This window comes from Epinephelus moara, chromosome 8 (assembly GCF_006386435.1).
Source record: "Epinephelus moara isolate mb chromosome 8, YSFRI_EMoa_1.0, whole genome shotgun sequence".
Lineage (NCBI taxonomy): Eukaryota > Metazoa > Chordata > Actinopteri > Perciformes > Serranidae > Epinephelus > Epinephelus moara.
In genome coordinates, this window is record NC_065513.1 from 15745401 (window position 1) to 15761956 (window position 16556).

At 42.3% G+C, this 16556-nt stretch overlaps 2 protein-coding genes across 2 annotated transcripts; one reads left to right on the plus strand and one right to left on the minus strand.

The window, feature by feature from the left end:
* The first annotated feature begins 7225 nt into the window (after positions 1 to 7225).
* On the plus strand, positions 7226 to 9952 carry zgc:153044 (uncharacterized protein LOC751678 homolog). Its single transcript, XM_050051413.1, has one exon. It carries the CDS (start codon positions 7336 to 7338, stop codon positions 7882 to 7884), a length of 549 nt encoding a protein of 182 aa, XP_049907370.1. The 5' UTR covers positions 7226 to 7335; the 3' UTR covers positions 7885 to 9952.
* A 149-nt stretch (positions 9953 to 10101) lies between these two features.
* Positions 10102 to 16001, minus strand: tgoln2 (trans-golgi network protein 2). The gene is made up of 4 exons (XM_050051406.1): positions 15818 to 16001; positions 12624 to 13639; positions 11570 to 11653; positions 10102 to 11443 (listed from the first exon to the last, which is right to left on the minus strand). The coding sequence occupies exons 1-4, from the start codon at positions 15870 to 15872 to the stop codon at positions 11438 to 11440; spliced, it is 1161 nt and encodes a 386-aa protein (XP_049907363.1). The 5' UTR covers positions 15873 to 16001; the 3' UTR covers positions 10102 to 11437.
* Between the last annotated feature and the right edge of the window lie 555 nt (positions 16002 to 16556).

The following is a 16556-nucleotide window of genomic DNA, read 5'->3' on the forward strand; positions in this document are numbered from 1 at the left end:
ATCATGACCATAATAAATCCATTTCTGATTAACAGAAAGAACGTTTGTGCTGATAAGATTTAAAACTTTGAACATGCATCACATAATCAGACTGTGATGCTAGTGTGAAAACAAAAAAGATGGATGAAAAAACATTTTTAGATCTTTACCACTTGGGCAAAACAGCTAGGCCTTTGAGGACAGGCTCTAGTTAAAGGAAGGGTTTACTTATCAGGTGAGTATGAAATAGTTCAGAAATTTGTACATTGCACTTTTTGGGCCTGAGGGTGGTGCTAGAGGAATGGCTGCTATATTCATGAGATTTTCGGATATCTTGTATGGGGATGGCAATCACAGAGTTATTCACAGGCTACTATTGTCACACGAATGAAACATAAAAATAAAAGTATCAAGATACAGGAGATTTAACAACATACTGAAATACAAATCAAATCTTTGTAACAGTGAGGAAACAGGACATTGAAAATAGTTTTTAAAAGCAGTTGTATTCTGTATTTATTCAAGTGAACTGAACCAGTTTGCACTGTTGGCTACTTTAAATGTAAAGCAGCAATAAAATAACAGAAAGCAGAACAACATTAAATAGACAAATTATTATAATTTATCTGACCTCTGACCTGAAAGTTGCTGCAAGAGTCTTCGTCACATATCACTTCATTTTATCTGCACATCCGCATGAATATTATTTCTGACACCATGGAAGTATTTCACATTAAGGGTCAGTTGACAATTACAAAGCAAAAAGACTCAGTTCGATTAAGGTTGTGTTAGCAGTGGCAGATCCGGGTGGCAAAAGGTTTTCATACATACATGTGAATGACAACAGAAAATAGACAATAAAAGATGTGATTTTATTGAGTGACTTGCAGTAGTGAAGATGTGGTATGATCTCTTGTTAAAATCTGTTTTATCTGGGGTCAGTACAACAAGTAACAAACCTACCAGTAAACGATGGGATGATGGGATCATGGCTAAAACGCAGCCTTTGTACAGGCTCATATGCTCACAGGTGTTTTAGCAAGCAACTTAAGTTCTGGCTTACATTATGATGATGGTCTGCTTTGATTATTGAATCCAGTTGAACATCCACTAATTACCTTCTTTACTGAGTTGACTTGAGTTTAACTTTACACAGGGAAGCTCTGATGTCACCTCCCTGGATCGGATTTGTCTCTGACCTGTCAAGGCATGGATACATAACCTCTGGAGGGTGTCCTGTGGTGTCTGGCACCGGGGTGCTAGCTTTGGATCATTTGAGACCTGTCAGTTGTGAGGTGGGGTACCAGCACTTCCCAAGATGCTCAATCAGATTAGGGTGTGGGAGATTTGGAGGTCAGGTCAACAGCTTGAGTTTTTTGTCAAGTTCCTCAGGCCATTCCTGAGCAGTTTTTGTGGTGTGGTGTGGCATGGTGCATTTTTCTGCTGGGGGGCCACTGCCATCAGGGAGTACTGTTGCCGTCAGGGGCGGTTACTTAGCCCACAGCGATGGCATCCACATGAATGTCATGACCAAAGGTCTCCCAGCAGAACATTGCATTGTAATAAAATGATCTAGTCTATTGTCCAACATTAAGATAAAAGTTAAATCTGTTGTTGGTGCACAGTCACAACATATAGTGTTAGAAACTGAAGCAATGGAGCCAAACTTAAGTTGTTTACATGATGTGGAGCAGTAGTCTGACAGCTTTATTTGTTGTGACCCTTAGATGGACGAGGAAGACCAGTGGGCCAGCCTCCTTGTTCCAGTCCCGGTTCCAGCACCGACCTTCCCCAGTGGCTCACCAGCTGGCTCCGCACCCGGGGACTCAGATACGCCCAGTCTGCTGGGAGATACTGTAAGACACTGTATTTTGATCTAAATCTGATCTTGTCTGTTGTCTAACATGCAGATAAAAAAATGGATCCAAATTGAAGTTGTTAACATGATGTGGAGCAGTAGTCTGACGGCTGTATTTGTTGTTATCTTCAGACGGACCAGGGCGACACGTGGACCAGTGAGGTGATCCCACACCAAGACGAGGACGCTGTTCCACATGGCCGTGATCCTGAGGTGAGCCCCTGTGACCCACCTCCAGCACCAGGTAAGCCTGTGGAAGCCGGCCCCCCTAAAGCTCCAGGTAAGCCAAAGTCGTTGCCAAGGGGCCCTAAGCCAAGGTGGGTACATAACCTGTTCAGATGAGGAACCAGGCTGGCAGCAGGTGGGGCAAGAGGTCAGCCGAACCTTAAGGTGAGTCTTCAGGTAAGCGCTTCCGTCCAACAACTTGATTGTGTTGGGCAAATTTTGCTGTTGATTTTTTTTCCACGTTTTTCTCACTGAAACAAACTGTGATGATTTTTTATCACATTTATTTAGATTTAGTGAGATTTATTTGAATTGCATGTTCTTTACTCAAACCTCCATCAACAATGTCTACCAGCAACCTCCATCTCCTTACTGTAAAGTGTCCTGCTCCACCCTACACGGTTAGCTTCTTACAGTCACTTTTAAAAAATAGTAAACATAATAAAAATAGTAAAAATAATAAACTCTGGGTTAATATTACAACAGCCATCTGCTGCCTGACCCTCCACCTGCAGGCAGCAAACAGCTGTGAAAAAATGCTCAAAATACAACCTCCACCAGCAGTTTCCATCAACTCCGCCATCTCAAAGTGCTGAAGTCCAATGTTTCATCTGCACCTCTGTCAACCTCCACCTTGAGCTTCTGCCAGCAACATTCAGCTGCCGCCTCCACCTGTATATTCTGGCAGACTGCTCAGCACCTCCATCTACAGCCTCTGTCAGTGACCTGCAGCCATTGCCTCCACCTGTAGATTCAGACAGACAGTTGTGACCAAGCCTCGAACAAAGCCTCTTCCAGCAACCTACAGCCGCCTCCTCCAACTGCTGAGTCTGGCAGACAGCTCAGCTCCTACATCTACAGCCTCTGTCAGGAACCTGCAGCCGCCGCCTCAACCTGCAGATTCTGGCAGAGAAATTTGGCCAATTGTCCATCTACAGCATCATCCAGCAACCTACACCACTGCCAGCAACCTGTCCTTTTGCCATGTGGAGACCTTAACTGACCAGGAACCAGAAACCAGACATGTGCTCATAAATATAACCTTTCAGGCAAGATAGACAATCATAACTGTGTAACTACAGCATACCTGGGCTGATAAATTAAAGCCACCTCTCTGTTTACATTCAGTTTACATCATCTTCTTCTTCTAACAGGTATTCCCACATGCTGTGTGAGAGGCGCCACCTCCACTTGCTGAGTCTGGCAGACAGCTTTGCTCCTCCATCTACAGCCTCTGCCAGCAGTCTGCAACCGCAACCTCCACCTGCATATTCTGGCTGACAGCTGTGGCCAGACCTGCACCTAAAGCCTCTGCCAGCAACCTGCAAGTACCGCCTCCACCTGCACATTCTGGCAGACAACTCAGCTCCTCCATCTACAGCCTCTGTCAGGAACCTGCAGGGGCCACCTCCATCTGCACATTCTGGCAGACAGCTTAGCCAAACCTGTAACCTGGGCCTCTGCCAGCAACCTGCAGCCACCACCTCCACCTGCAGATTCTGGCAGACATCTCAGCTCCTCCAGCTACAGCCTTTGCCAGCAACCAGCAAGTGCCGCCTCCACCTGCAGAGAAATGTGGTCAATTCTTTATCGACAGCATCATCCAGCAACCTGCTCTTTTGCCATGTGAAGACCTTAGCTGACCAGGGACCAGAGATGCACCAGGGATCAAAGAGCAGAGATGCACTCATAAATATAACCTTTCAGGTAAGATAAACAATCATAACTGTGTAACTATAGCATACCTGGGCTGATAAATTAAAGCCACTTCTCTGTTTACATTCAGTTTACATCATCTTCGTCTTCTAACAGGTTTTTCCACATGCTGTGTGAGAGGCGCCACCTCCACTTGCTGAGTCTGGCAGACAGCTTTGCTCCTCCATCTACAGCCTCTGCCAGCAACCTGCAACCGCAACCTCCACCTGCATATTCTGGCTGACAGCTGTGGCCAGACCTGCACCTCAAGCCTCTGCCAGCAACCTGCAGCTGCTGCCTCCACCTGTAGATTCTGGCAGAGAAAAGTAGCCAGTTCTGCATCTACAACATCATCCAGCAACCTACACTGCTTCCAGGAACCTGTCCTTTTGCCATGTGAAGACCTTAGCTGACCAGGGACTGCCTCCTCCAGCTTCAGATTCTGGTAAAGGTATTTCCAGACGTGTGAGAGCTGCCACCTCCACTTGCTGAGTCCGAACTGCAGCCAAACCCCCAACTAGGGCGTCTGAAAGCAACCTGCACCTGCCGCCTCCACCTTCAGATTCTGGCAGACTGGTTGGCCAGACCTCCATCTACAGCACCCTCCAGCAACCCCAGCTGCTGCCTCGACCTGCAGAGTCTGGAAGACAGCTGTGGCCAGACCTGCACCTAAAGCCTCTGCCAGCAACCTGCAACCTCCACTTGCAGCTTCTGGCAGACAGCTTGGCAAAACCTCCAACTAGAGCATCTGTCAGCAACCCGCAGCTGCCGACTTCACCTGCAGATTCTGGCAGAGAAATGCGGCCAATTCTTTATCTACAGCATCATCCAGCAACCTGCTCTTTTGCCATGTGAAGACCTTAGCTGACCAGGGAGCAGAGATGCACCAGGGACCAAAGAGCAGAGATGCACTCATAAATATAACCTTTCAGGTAAGATAGACAATCATAACTGTGTAATTATAGCATACCTGGGCTGATAAATTAAAACCACCTCTCTGTTTACATTCAGTTTACATCATCTTCTTCTTCTAACAGGTTTTTCCACATGCTGTGTGAGAGGCGCCACCTCCACTTGCTGAGTCTGGCAGACAGCTTAGCTCCTCCATCTACAGCCTCTGTCAGCAAACAGCAGCTTCCGCCTTCACCTGCAAATTCTGGCAGAGAAATGCGGGCAAATCTTTATCTACAGCATCATCCAGCAACCTGCTCTTTTGCCATGTGAAGACCTTAGCTGACCAGGGACCAGAGATGCACTCATAAATATAACCTTTCAGGTAAGATAGACAATCATAACTGTGTAACTACAGCATACCTGGGCTGATAAATTAAAGCCACCTCTCTGTTTACATTCAGTTTACATCATCTTCTTCTCCAACAGGTATTTCCAGAGGTGTGAGAACTGCCACCTCCACTTGTCTGGCAGAAAGCTTGTCCAAACCTCCATCCAAAGCGTCTGCCAGCAACCTGCAGCCACTGCCTCCACCTGCAGACTCTGGCAAACAGGTTCGCCAGACCTCCATCTACAGCCTCTGCCAGGAACCTGCAGTCGCAACATCCACTTGCAGATTCTGGCAGACAGCTGTGGCCAGACCTGCACCTAAAGCCTCTACCAGCGACCTGTAACTGCCCCCTCCACCCGCAGATTTTAGCAGGCAGCTCAGCCTATCCATTTACAGCCTCGGCCAGCAACCTGTAGCTACTGCCTCCACCTGCAGATTCTGGCAAACAGGTTCACCAGACCTCCATCTACAGCCTCTGTCAGCAACCCACAGCTGCTGCCTCCACCTGCAGATTCTGGCAGACACCTGCAGCCAGACCTCCAACCAACCCCAGCTGCTGTCTCCATCTGCATAGTCTGGCAGACAGCTGTTGCCAGACGTGCACCTAAAGCCTCTGCCAGCAACCTCCACCTGCAGATTCTGGCAGACAGCTTGGCAAACCCTCCAACTGTCAGAGCCTCTGACAGCAGCCTGCAGCTGCCGCCTCCACCTGTCACCTGTCACCTGTCACCTGTCACCTGTCAAGTGAAAACAGGGATTCTATTTTTCTGTGTTATAGGTTAATGATATAAAACGCAACACTGGAGAAGCTGGAACACAAAGAATATTTGACATATAACTTAAAAAATGACAACCTATTACTTGGTTATCAGAATAGATGTGGATTGATTTCATGTCAAGTAACATGTCTCATCTCACCCATGGTCTCATTTGTATTTAAGCAAGTTATCACAACTACATAATATTTTGATGCTATGAAAATACATAAACATGAAATACCTTAAAATGGCTACTTTTAGATGTTGTTGGTCGTTAGTTTTGGATAAGGATAAGATACCCTAAACGATTCTGATGTCAGTTTGTCCCTTTGTGCAAAATATCTCAAAAACTACTGCTCTGAATTACAATTACAAAATGCATGCTCACTCCAGAGGATAAATCCTCCCGTGTTACCTTTTATCTAAAATCATTACACAAAAATTTCCCATTTAACACATTTTAAAATCAAATGGGTTGATGGAGGCATCCAGATTTTTAATCTTGTGCTGTGTCCCAAACACTGAAGCTGTTTTACATAATTTTCAGCAGGTAAATATATTGCCTCCCTGAGGTGGATGTACTATGGGTAGGCAGGAAGGTTACTGAGGAGGAAGTGGGTGTAATCTCATATATATTCCAATGGCAGTTTTGACTGATAGGTGGATATACTATTACTAAAAATGACTGCTTGTCCCCTGCAATGAGTCAGCATGCTCTCATTAAGATAAGATAACATAATCCTTTTTTCATCCGACATGGGGAAATTTGCAACATAGGAAGCATCAGTATAAAAAAAAATAAAATGCAACGCAATATATAAGCATGTCAAATAAGTGAACTGAGTGGTCAATTTTACATTATTGACTGATGGAAGTACAGATAGTACACAGTTTAACAATACTGATATTGCACCTGAGTGATTGATTGATTGATTTAAAGAAAAAAAGCAAGATATAATGATAAATAAACAGGCTGAGATAAACATGACAGACACTCTGCTAAGTAACGCACTTATTTAGTTATCTACATATTTTTTTCATTTTTTGATATTTGTTTTTAATAAAATTGTTTGAATGATAATAATACCAAAGTCTATTTACAAAATACTTCAATCAAATTTGCTACAGTGCCTCACATAAAATAGAATTTAAGCAAAAACAATAAAAAAATGAAAGGAATAAATTGGGAAATAATTTCAGTAAAACATGTCACACTAAACAACTAAAAATGTAAAGTAGATCTTTATATAATACAAAGATAATTTATTATTATTATTGTTGTTGTTGTTGTTATTACTATTATTATTACTATTAACTTATGATAATAAGTAAGAAAATGAAAGGAACTGTGTGCATTTTCTCCCTCATGAAAACCACCACCCAGCAGGGGTCGACAGCGTGTGCGCTCACACAAGTTTGGCCACTTTGAGTTGCCTTACAGTTTCCCGCTGTGGCTTAACTGAACTGAACTGGGCTGTGTGCAACTTGCATCATTTTGGTAATACATTTCTGTTGCAGTGGTACATTTCTCGCCGTGTATGCATCCGTCGGGTCTCGCAGGTCTGTCAGGCCTGTGCCGAGTCACCGACCACCTGTATCTCAGTAATGGCAGAGCAGCCAGTGACTCCTCTCAGCTGACTCGGTGCAACATAACCTGCATCATCAACGTCACTGAGACCAAGAGCCGCAGCCGTCCTCCTCCTCCCGGGGTAGAGTACATCCACATCCCGCTGTCTGACTCCCCGATGTCTCCTCTCGGTGAGCACTTTGACGAGGTGGCGGATAAAGTAGAGCTCACTGCAGAGCGCGGAGGCCGCACACTGGTGCACTGCAATGCAGGTGTGAGCCGCTCCGCCTCCCTGTGCATGGCCTACCTGATGAAGCACCGCGGAGTGACTCTCCTGGAGGCCCACGGGTGGGTTAGGAACAGTCGACCCGTGGTGAGGCCGAATAATGGCTTCTGGAAGCAGCTCATCCGGTATGAGATGGAGCTTCGTGGATGCACATCTGTCCGAATGGTGTCGTCCTTCATGGGAGAGGTGCCAGACATTTATGAAGAGGAGAGCAGGAACATGATCCCACTGTGAAGAGGCCCCTGCACGGCTCTGTGGGGGCAATACTGAGCAATGGATAAATGTATGGACAATAATATATTGTATTCTGTGTTGCATTCCTACAGTGAAAAAATGCTGTTTAGTCATGTAAAGAAACAAAAGCATAGTGTGCTCCAGGATGAGTTATAACACTGCTACATTACATTTATCTGGCAGCTATAGTTACAAGTTGTAGATCAAGACTCCCATGCTTTTCAGCTTGTGGCCCCTTACATACAAGCTGCTGGTCACATTTCTGAGTTTAGGTTGAAACAACCATCTACAGTGTCCAATAATCCACTGTATGACTAGACTAAGAGGTGCCAGGTTTCAGGAGCATGTTAAACAGTATGTTGCCTTCTTCATGTAAAATTCTGCCTCAAATACTTTTCCACCCTGACCAGGGTACAATTCTCTGATATAACAATAAATACTTCCCTCTGAGCATGTTTAAAGATATTGAACATTGTGCAAAATATTGTCAACCAGCAGCTTCAGTTCAAAAGAGTCAGTATCAGGAAATGTGTGGATAATTGCACATGTAATGACAGTGAGAGGTAGACCGACTGAATGTGGAAAACTTGAGACATACTGTTAAAATTGTGCTTATTTTTCCTATGACATCTCAGGCTGTTCATCTGTTTTGTAAGAACATCTACAGAATGTACTTGCAGTTCTTTACACAAAAAAAAGGAAAATATCGGAGCTGACGGTACTTACAGGTTAAAGTGCGATGATTTTTTTGGTCCAGCCCATCTGAGATTAAATTGGGATGTATGGGACCCTTTGAAGGCGTCTGACCCCCAGGTGTGGAGCCACTTGACTCATCCGACTGTTTTCAGAGTAGATAAACTAGAGCTGTTGCATCAGTATAAACTATTAACTATAATATAAATATGTAATGATCAGCTATGTTGCCATTTTTCTGCATAACAAATGCTTTTACTTTAAATTTTGTTGATAATACTGTGTAGGGTTTTTGTTGTATTGATATTTTTACTTAAAGGAATACTTCACCCACAAAATAACCATTTATAAAACCCACTGTCATGCTGTGTTGCCTTGAATTTGTTAAGAAAACTTTTGTTTTTCTGGCATGCCTCCACAGAGCACATTTTAACATATTCATTCCATGTGAACAACAGAGAGACTGTATCAAAACATCCATCGCACAATTCTTGCGGTATAATCTAGGGCTGCACCGGACTCAGAATCATGTTTTTGGTTTTCAACACATATTCAACGTCTTGTGCCTTAATTCCATTTAGTTTGAGAGTTTGAACAGGGTTCAGCGGGACATTCAGGGTGATGGCAATGATCACGTAAAATGGTAAACAAGCCCCCTGAGCTTATGCATGCTTATTACATTACGACAGATCAGGAATGCCAGAGACTTCATATTGCAGTCTGGCTTTAAAGAGAGCATAAATAAGTTTCAGTTCAGTTTTAAATTGTTTCTGCAAATTTGCATGTTTGGGAAGTACTGAGCATACAGCTGGATAAATGAGACTTAGATTATACTGCAGAAGTTCTGTGAGAGATTGCAAATGGATGTTAATCGGCTCCCAATCAATCAGTATGTTTGCCGTTTTCTGTAGAGGCATGTGTGAAAAACAGTGTCTTCTTCATGAATTTAAAGTAACACAGCATGATTAATCGACCCACATGTGGTCATTTTTTGGGTAAAGTATTCCTTTAATGATCTGAGTTCTTCTTTTACCACCGACTATATGACCGGCCCTGAATCACTAAACAAGCTGTGACAGTGAAGGCAGTCAAGGAATCCGACTCATTTGAGGCTAGAAAGTACAAAAAGCTTTTATTTTAGAATCAATACTCATCTCAGTCGGTTCAGCAGACACATATTTGTGCAAAGCCTGAAGGACAGCAGGATGTTTTCATGGACAGCCATTCCTAATAAGCTGAAATAAATAGCTACGTAGTCATTTAGCTACATATTTAGTAAACATCTTGAAAACATGCTAATGTCATGCTAACTGTCACACTGTATGAAAAAGTGACTCATGGTGTTTTCTAAGTTTCCAGAGCAAATTATATATTTTTTTAAAAATGCTGTTTTCTTTGCAGATTTAACAATAAAAATATATATTTTGGGACATGATGTGGACTTTGATTCTTCCCAAGAAAAACTTGGGTTATATTTCTTTTCCTTTTCAGGGGCTTTCCATACAGTATATAATGACCACCGCCTAGTACAAATATAGTTTTAATTTAGGAAACAGGCACAATACAAGAATCACACATTGAATCACAGTAAGACTGTTCACAATTTGGCACAAGTCTTGTCACATCTGAACATAAACACACATTTCTACTCTAGAGGGAAGATTTAATCTGATGTATTAGTGGTCAACCTATCCCCAGACACAGACAGTCCACTCCGAACAGTCAAAGCAGTGCAGCTCTTGGCCAACTTCCTTTTGCAAAACAGTTTTCATGTTAACATTTCAGACCGTGGTTTAAAAGCAGAGCAACAAGTGGTGCGAGAGAGAAGTTCAACCAAAAGAGGATGTCACAGAGGTGTTGGGGAGCCATACAGTGACCAGACTGGTGGTTTCCAGATTGGCAACATTTTTCTGAGTCACACCTCGCAGATTCTCTTTGCATGACATTCGCTTTAATTAAGATGCATTTACATGTGCAGCCAACACCCTGACATCATTAAAATGTCATGCAATTATTAAGTTGTATCTTAAGGGTGTGGTTATTTGCAGTCTTGCTAAGGCTACCTGTTCCCCCTCATTTCCAATCCTTAGGCAAGGCTAAGCTTACTGGCAGCTAGCTGTGGCTGTAATGTTATATTCACAGGATGTATTTAAGAGTGGTATCGATCTTCTCCTCTGACTCAGCAAGAAAGCAACACAGCACATTTTCCAAAACTACTGCTTAAGCACAGACTTACTATGTTAAAGCCTCAGCATTTAAGCAGTTACTATGTGTGAGCACTGTGCCAGCATCTCCTTTGGAAAATAAATGTTGCTACATTCATCCGGCCAACACCACAGGCTTATGAACATGAGCACAAATCCCACTGTGAAACCTCTGTACATCTCAACTCTTGATACATTTTATCTTAAAGACATTTCAAACGACCTCAAAGAAATTGTACAAAGCCAGTATTTTACAAAGATTCAGATGGCTTCTTCAGTGCACAGTGCAATCACTAACGCACTGTAGGAACAAGTCCGGAATCCAAACAAGCTAATATTTTTCTCATTTGCTACTTAAATATCCTGAGTCAGGACCTTGGTCAGGTCAAATTACAAGATTGCCATAAAAGTGGAATAACGACACGAGTGCAAAAACAGCATGCTTATTTTTCCTTCACTGCATTTCACTAATTCCCTCGATAAGGCAACAGTGTCATCTGCATAGTCATACGATAAGCATCTAAAGGTACAAAATAGAAGAATGTCCGTCTGACGAAGGGTGAAATCAATGCAGAGTGCACCAGGAAAATATCTAACACGCAACCCCCAGTGTATTCAGCTGCTCGAGGCAATGGCTTCAAAAGGATGAGTTGAGATTACATCTGAAAGAAAATGGAGAGAATTCAAACATCACAATGTATTTCATGATACTGTATTTCCGTTTTAAAGGGCTGTGTGTGTGTGTGTGTGTGTGTGTGGGGGGGGTGTATTTCCTCATAACAACTTACATGCTGTTCCAGCTTCTGGTAGTCTGTGGATTTGGGTCGACGAGTGGATCTGGATTTCTTTCCTTCCAAAAGAAAGGCAATAATCTGGGGAAAAGGAGAGAAAATAAGTTTTCAGCTAAGTTAGCCTGTTGCATGAAGCTCGTTTTCCTAAAATGTCAGACTATTCCTTTAATGTCGCTCTCTCTGTTGTCATTAGGGATGAGCGCAGTTAGTCGACTACTCGATTAAACGTTGCTACCCTCACCAGTTGGCACCAGGAATAGTCTTCAGTTAACTTTATTATTCAAATTATTATTATTTTAAGCAATTTGCATTCACACAATGAAAAAGCCATTCTAATAATCACATTTCCTAAAGATTTATTGTCCTAAAGAATATTGTTTTCAATAGATTGTATTTGTTAACTTTTACTCAGTGAGTTGTTGTCATGTTTTGTAGGATAATGAGCAATGTTCATAATGCCCAGTGCAAAGTGCCGCACATTTTAGCTACATTTAAAATACAATGTGGTTGCTGGAAAATGTGATTAACAATTTCAAATGGTTCTTATACGCAATATTTTTTCGGAAAATGTTTAAACTAATGGATTAAGTTGTGCTCAATTACGACTGTTTTCTAAATGTTTTCTTACTTTTAGGCTCGTCGACTGGTCTTAAGTTTAAACTTATGCTTAAATGTCAAGGAACTCAGTCGTTAGGAACATCTCTGCTTGTCAAGTGCTTATTTGGACACAAAAATGTATCTGCAAGTCACAAGCTGACCACATGTACCAAATATTCAGTTGTAATTAATTATATTCAGTGTATGACACAGAGTGTCATAGTTTTAACTCAGTTATTCCACTGCATAAAGTGAAAACCTGACTAATTATAAAGCAACAGTCTGCAACAGATCTAGCTAAAAATAATTCCATTTCCGTCTCCATTTTGTTGCAACAAGAACGCACGGACCAAAATGGTTGACACACAATAGAACATTTGCACCTCAGATCTAGGTCAGTGGAAACACACAGTATGCTTAAAAGAGGTCTGAGTAAGGGCAAAAAGCCAAGTACCTTGCGCTTGTTGTGGTAAGTGATGTAAAGCACTGCTACAAGCACAGCTGTGGTGACAAGGTAGGCGAAGAAATGGCTGCTCTCTGCCTCATCCTTTACAGCGAATGGGTTATACTGTTTTTTTCCTCCTTTATTTTTGGTGTCTTCTACTCCTGGCTTATTCTTCTTGATGTCCCCTCCTTTAGCATTTTCCTCATTACCATCCTCATCATTGTCCTCTCCCGTTCTATTCTCATCGTCGGTCTCTTCTAGTATTGGCTCATCATCGTCGTCCTCTCCTGGTGCTTTTTTCTCATCGTTGGCCTCTCCTGGTGCTTTTTTCTCATTGTCGTCCTCTCCTGGTGCTTTTTTCTCATTGTCGTCCCCTCCTGGTGCTTTTTTCTCATCGTTGGCCTCTCCTGGTGCTTTTTTCTCATTGTCTGCCTCTCCTGTTGCTGTTTTGTTGTTGCTGTCCTTTGCTTTGTTTTCATCTTCACTGGGGTCTACATGTGGTTTTCCCCCAGCTTTATCTACTTCTGACTTGCCCACCTCGGTACCGTTTCCTTCTGTCTTATTGTCTTTCCCTCCTGACTCTATGGTGGTCTTAGGTTGTACTTTTGGCAGTGTGCCAGCGGGCTGCTGACCCTTGTTTATGTCAGTGGATTTTCCCAGCACACTTGTCGTTTCGTTTTGTTGACTTTGCTTACTTGGTGTGTTTTCTTGCCCTTGCTTATTTTGCACATTTTGGTCTCCTGCGTTACTGTCTTGATGTTTCTCCTGATTTGTCTTGTTGACACCAGCTGGTGGGTTGGTCTTATCTTGTATTTTGTCATCTGATGGATTTTTTGTAGGTGTTATAGCAGTTTTCTCTTCTTTAGGCTTGCTGTCCGCTCCATTAGCACCACCTTCATCTTGGCTCTCCCCAACTTTGGTGGATCCTGCTGGTGAATTGTCATCGCTACCTTGCCGGTCTGCAGCGCTTTGCTTGTTATTGGTTGTGGTCAGGTTGGGCCCCAGAGGTTGTGGTGATGGAGGCCCTGTAAATAAGACAATAAACAACAAAAAAGTTTAGACTTTTAATAGCAGAACACAAGGCATGGTAACAACAACAGATCAAACAGAGAAGTAACAGTAACAGTAAATGCTAATGAATGCTGCCAATGTCAATCTTTGAATTCTGCATGTGTGACCTAGACGTATCTGTTGGTCGGCCCCCATTTCTTTTCCTTCTTTGTTTCCACTGCAAACATTTATTATTAGTTTCCACTACTTGTATGTTCTGTCCCGCCGTGTTAGTATTGTCCCGTCTTCTTCTTCTTGTGAGCTTCCCCCAGTTGATTAAATAAGCCGAGAAGATTTTATTAGATGATTAGATTATATGCTGCAAGAAAACACAGACTGTAAAAATAATGGATGCAGGGGGAAATTAGCCAGAGACCAAAACTGTTTTTTGAACCAGGCCGTAAACATGCTTCTTTCTGCTGTAAAGAATTTGGGCGTTTTAACATGGGTCTAGAGCTTCCAGTGGTCATTCAAAGAACAGCTTCTGGCACTTCCATGTTGGTTTATTTTTCAGGCCTGGAGGTTGCCGCTTGGTAAAAAGGCATAAAATACATAACAGATCATTGAAATCGAGGAAGCGGACTCTGTGCTCTGGAAACCATCTTGAAAATATAAGAACTAGTTTGGTGTACAGACTGAACAAGAAGAAATGACAATAATTTAGTATAAAACAGTGCATTCTGGTAGTAGTAAGTTTTCTATCTCTTGAGCAAAAGCAAATGCCACAACCCTTTTTCTGTGTTCTCTCTGGTCACGTAGTAATCACGTCTCTCTACTCCACAGACAGCTTCATGAAAAAAAACATCTTTTCGCAGTGAAATACTTCTTTAAGCGTTTATTGAGCATGACAGTGAATGACACGGTTTAACTCATATGGCACATGGTGTCCCATACGCAAGATTTGTACACTTTCTTGTGGCTGTATCGTATTCCAGGCACAGCAGAGAAGGATCCTGTGGGCCCCAATAGGTCCTGGAGTTACTGCATGTCTTTTAGTCTCAATAATTTGACATTTAAATTTGTTTTCAGTAGTAAAATATCAACTAAGGGGGTTGTTTCCATGTCTTTTTTAGGGGTCCTGTGTCTAATTACAGTTTTAAAAGCTTTATTTTTTTAGTTTCTAATGCACTCATACTTAATCGTAACTTAAGTTGTGTTTACTACAATTTCCACAAACTAAATGACACATTAAAAACCTGTGGTAAACCAGGTGAGGGTTCAGGATAAGAGAAGTAGTTGTCTGGGTGTGTAATTAAGCTGCTGTATGTAGCCTGTTGTGTGTACTGCACTTAATGGAAACTTGGCAGCAGGGTCCAAAAACAAGTAGATGAGGGAGTGGGGTGTGTCGGCCAAAGTACTCTAATCCCCGGATGCATCGCTTACATCCCAGCCAGTGCAAATATCAGTGGCTGGGGTTTTTTTGTGTCTATTTTGTAAAGTGATATCTGGTTTTGTGAATGCAGTTTGGTGACAGAAACTTTAAGTAAATCAAATAAATTATTCAACTTAATTCATTTGCAGTCAATACTTTCTGTTTTTCTTTTTCAGGTAACATATTAATACACAAAAGTAAAGCCTACTTGGTTTTTAGGTACAGTTTAAACCAGTGGTTCTCATCCCGGGGTCCTTGAGGGAGCTTTAGGGGGTCCCATAATAATGGTGAATATTTTACTTTCACAATTTAAGTCACCATATAAGTGAGCTCAGTGTGAATATGTGTCATAAGAGTGAGTATTCTGATCATATGTTTCACTTCCACCACCGTTATCCTCTCAACTGTGGATGAAAACTTAATTTTTTGTCATTAATCTTATCGAACAACCATTTTCTTTTCAGATGGAGGTCCCTGAAACGAAATATTCTCAAATGGGTGGCCCGTGACTTAGTGTGCTTTAATTCAGGGGCCCTTAACATGAAACAGCTTGAGACTCACTGCTTTAAATCACAGGAAGATGTAGGCTATACTTCTTTTATTAAACCGACACTGACCTGTCTGATTACCACATCTTCTCCCGGTGATACTTACGTAATATTGCAACGGCGAGAGCCATCTGAATTGGCTGGTCGGATTGTGGGGGACGCCAACATTTCCCTGACATTAAGCTGAATATTCTCAGGCATCTATGAACAGTAAAACGACACGAAACACTCACCTCTGACCGAGCAGACACACAGAAATATCGTGAGCACCAGGAAAGCCGTCCTCATTGTGTCCGCACAGCAATTAAAAAGACAAACCAAATCTCTTTTAAGCTGTCTCTCCTACGCCACAATCCGCGTTGACAAATGCAGGTCGACAGGTTGGAGGTCCTGTTCTTGCTTCCGTGTACAAACAAGCCTGCTCTTCTTCTGCAGAGGGAAAACACGGCGGTGTGATCTACTGCCACCTAAAGGCCAAGGGCTGACATTACAGGGCTGTGCTGTTAATGGCGGTGATGTGTCGTAGTGCAGCCCAGGAGAACTTAGGCCTATATGTTATTTATTCATTTATTTTATGTTTTTTTTTTATCTATCCTCTACAAACTTAATTCTCAGTAGTTACCATACTGCCTCTCCAGCTGCCTTACACAACACACAGGAGCTATCACCTTTCTGTGCATGCATTCAAACATACTATCTGTTTGCTTGCTTAAGGCAGGACTGTCTACTTATCACACCTCTCTTTTGTGTAAACGTGTGTATTGATGTTTCACTAAGAACAATAGGATTAGTCGGTACATGTAGTGTTGAGTTAAGAAGGTGCCCGTTCTTACTGGAAATGGAAATGGCTTCTACAGTTTAAAAAACAAAGACCTTTATATTTGGATTAAATAAACTGTGCTTGTCTTTAAATTTTAATTATAGACTAACTGATCTGAATTCAAGTTGAAGTTTGATACTGATACTGCAACT

Coding starts and splice junctions, on each gene's coding strand:
- zgc:153044 (XM_050051413.1), top strand. CDS start 7,336: ATGCATCCGTCGGGTCTCGCAGGTCTGTCAGGCCTGTGCCGAGTCACC.
- tgoln2 (XM_050051406.1), bottom strand. CDS start 15,872: ATGAGGACGGCTTTCCTGGTGCTCACGATATTTCTGTGTGTCTGCTCG. Junction 13,640..15,817: donor GTGTGTCTGCTCGGTCAGAG/GTGAGTGTTTCG, acceptor TCTTATTTACAG/GGCCTCCATCACCACAACCT. Junction 11,654..12,623: donor CTTACCACAACAAGCGCAAG/GTACTTGGCTTT, acceptor CCTTTTCCCCAG/ATTATTGCCTTTCTTTTGGA.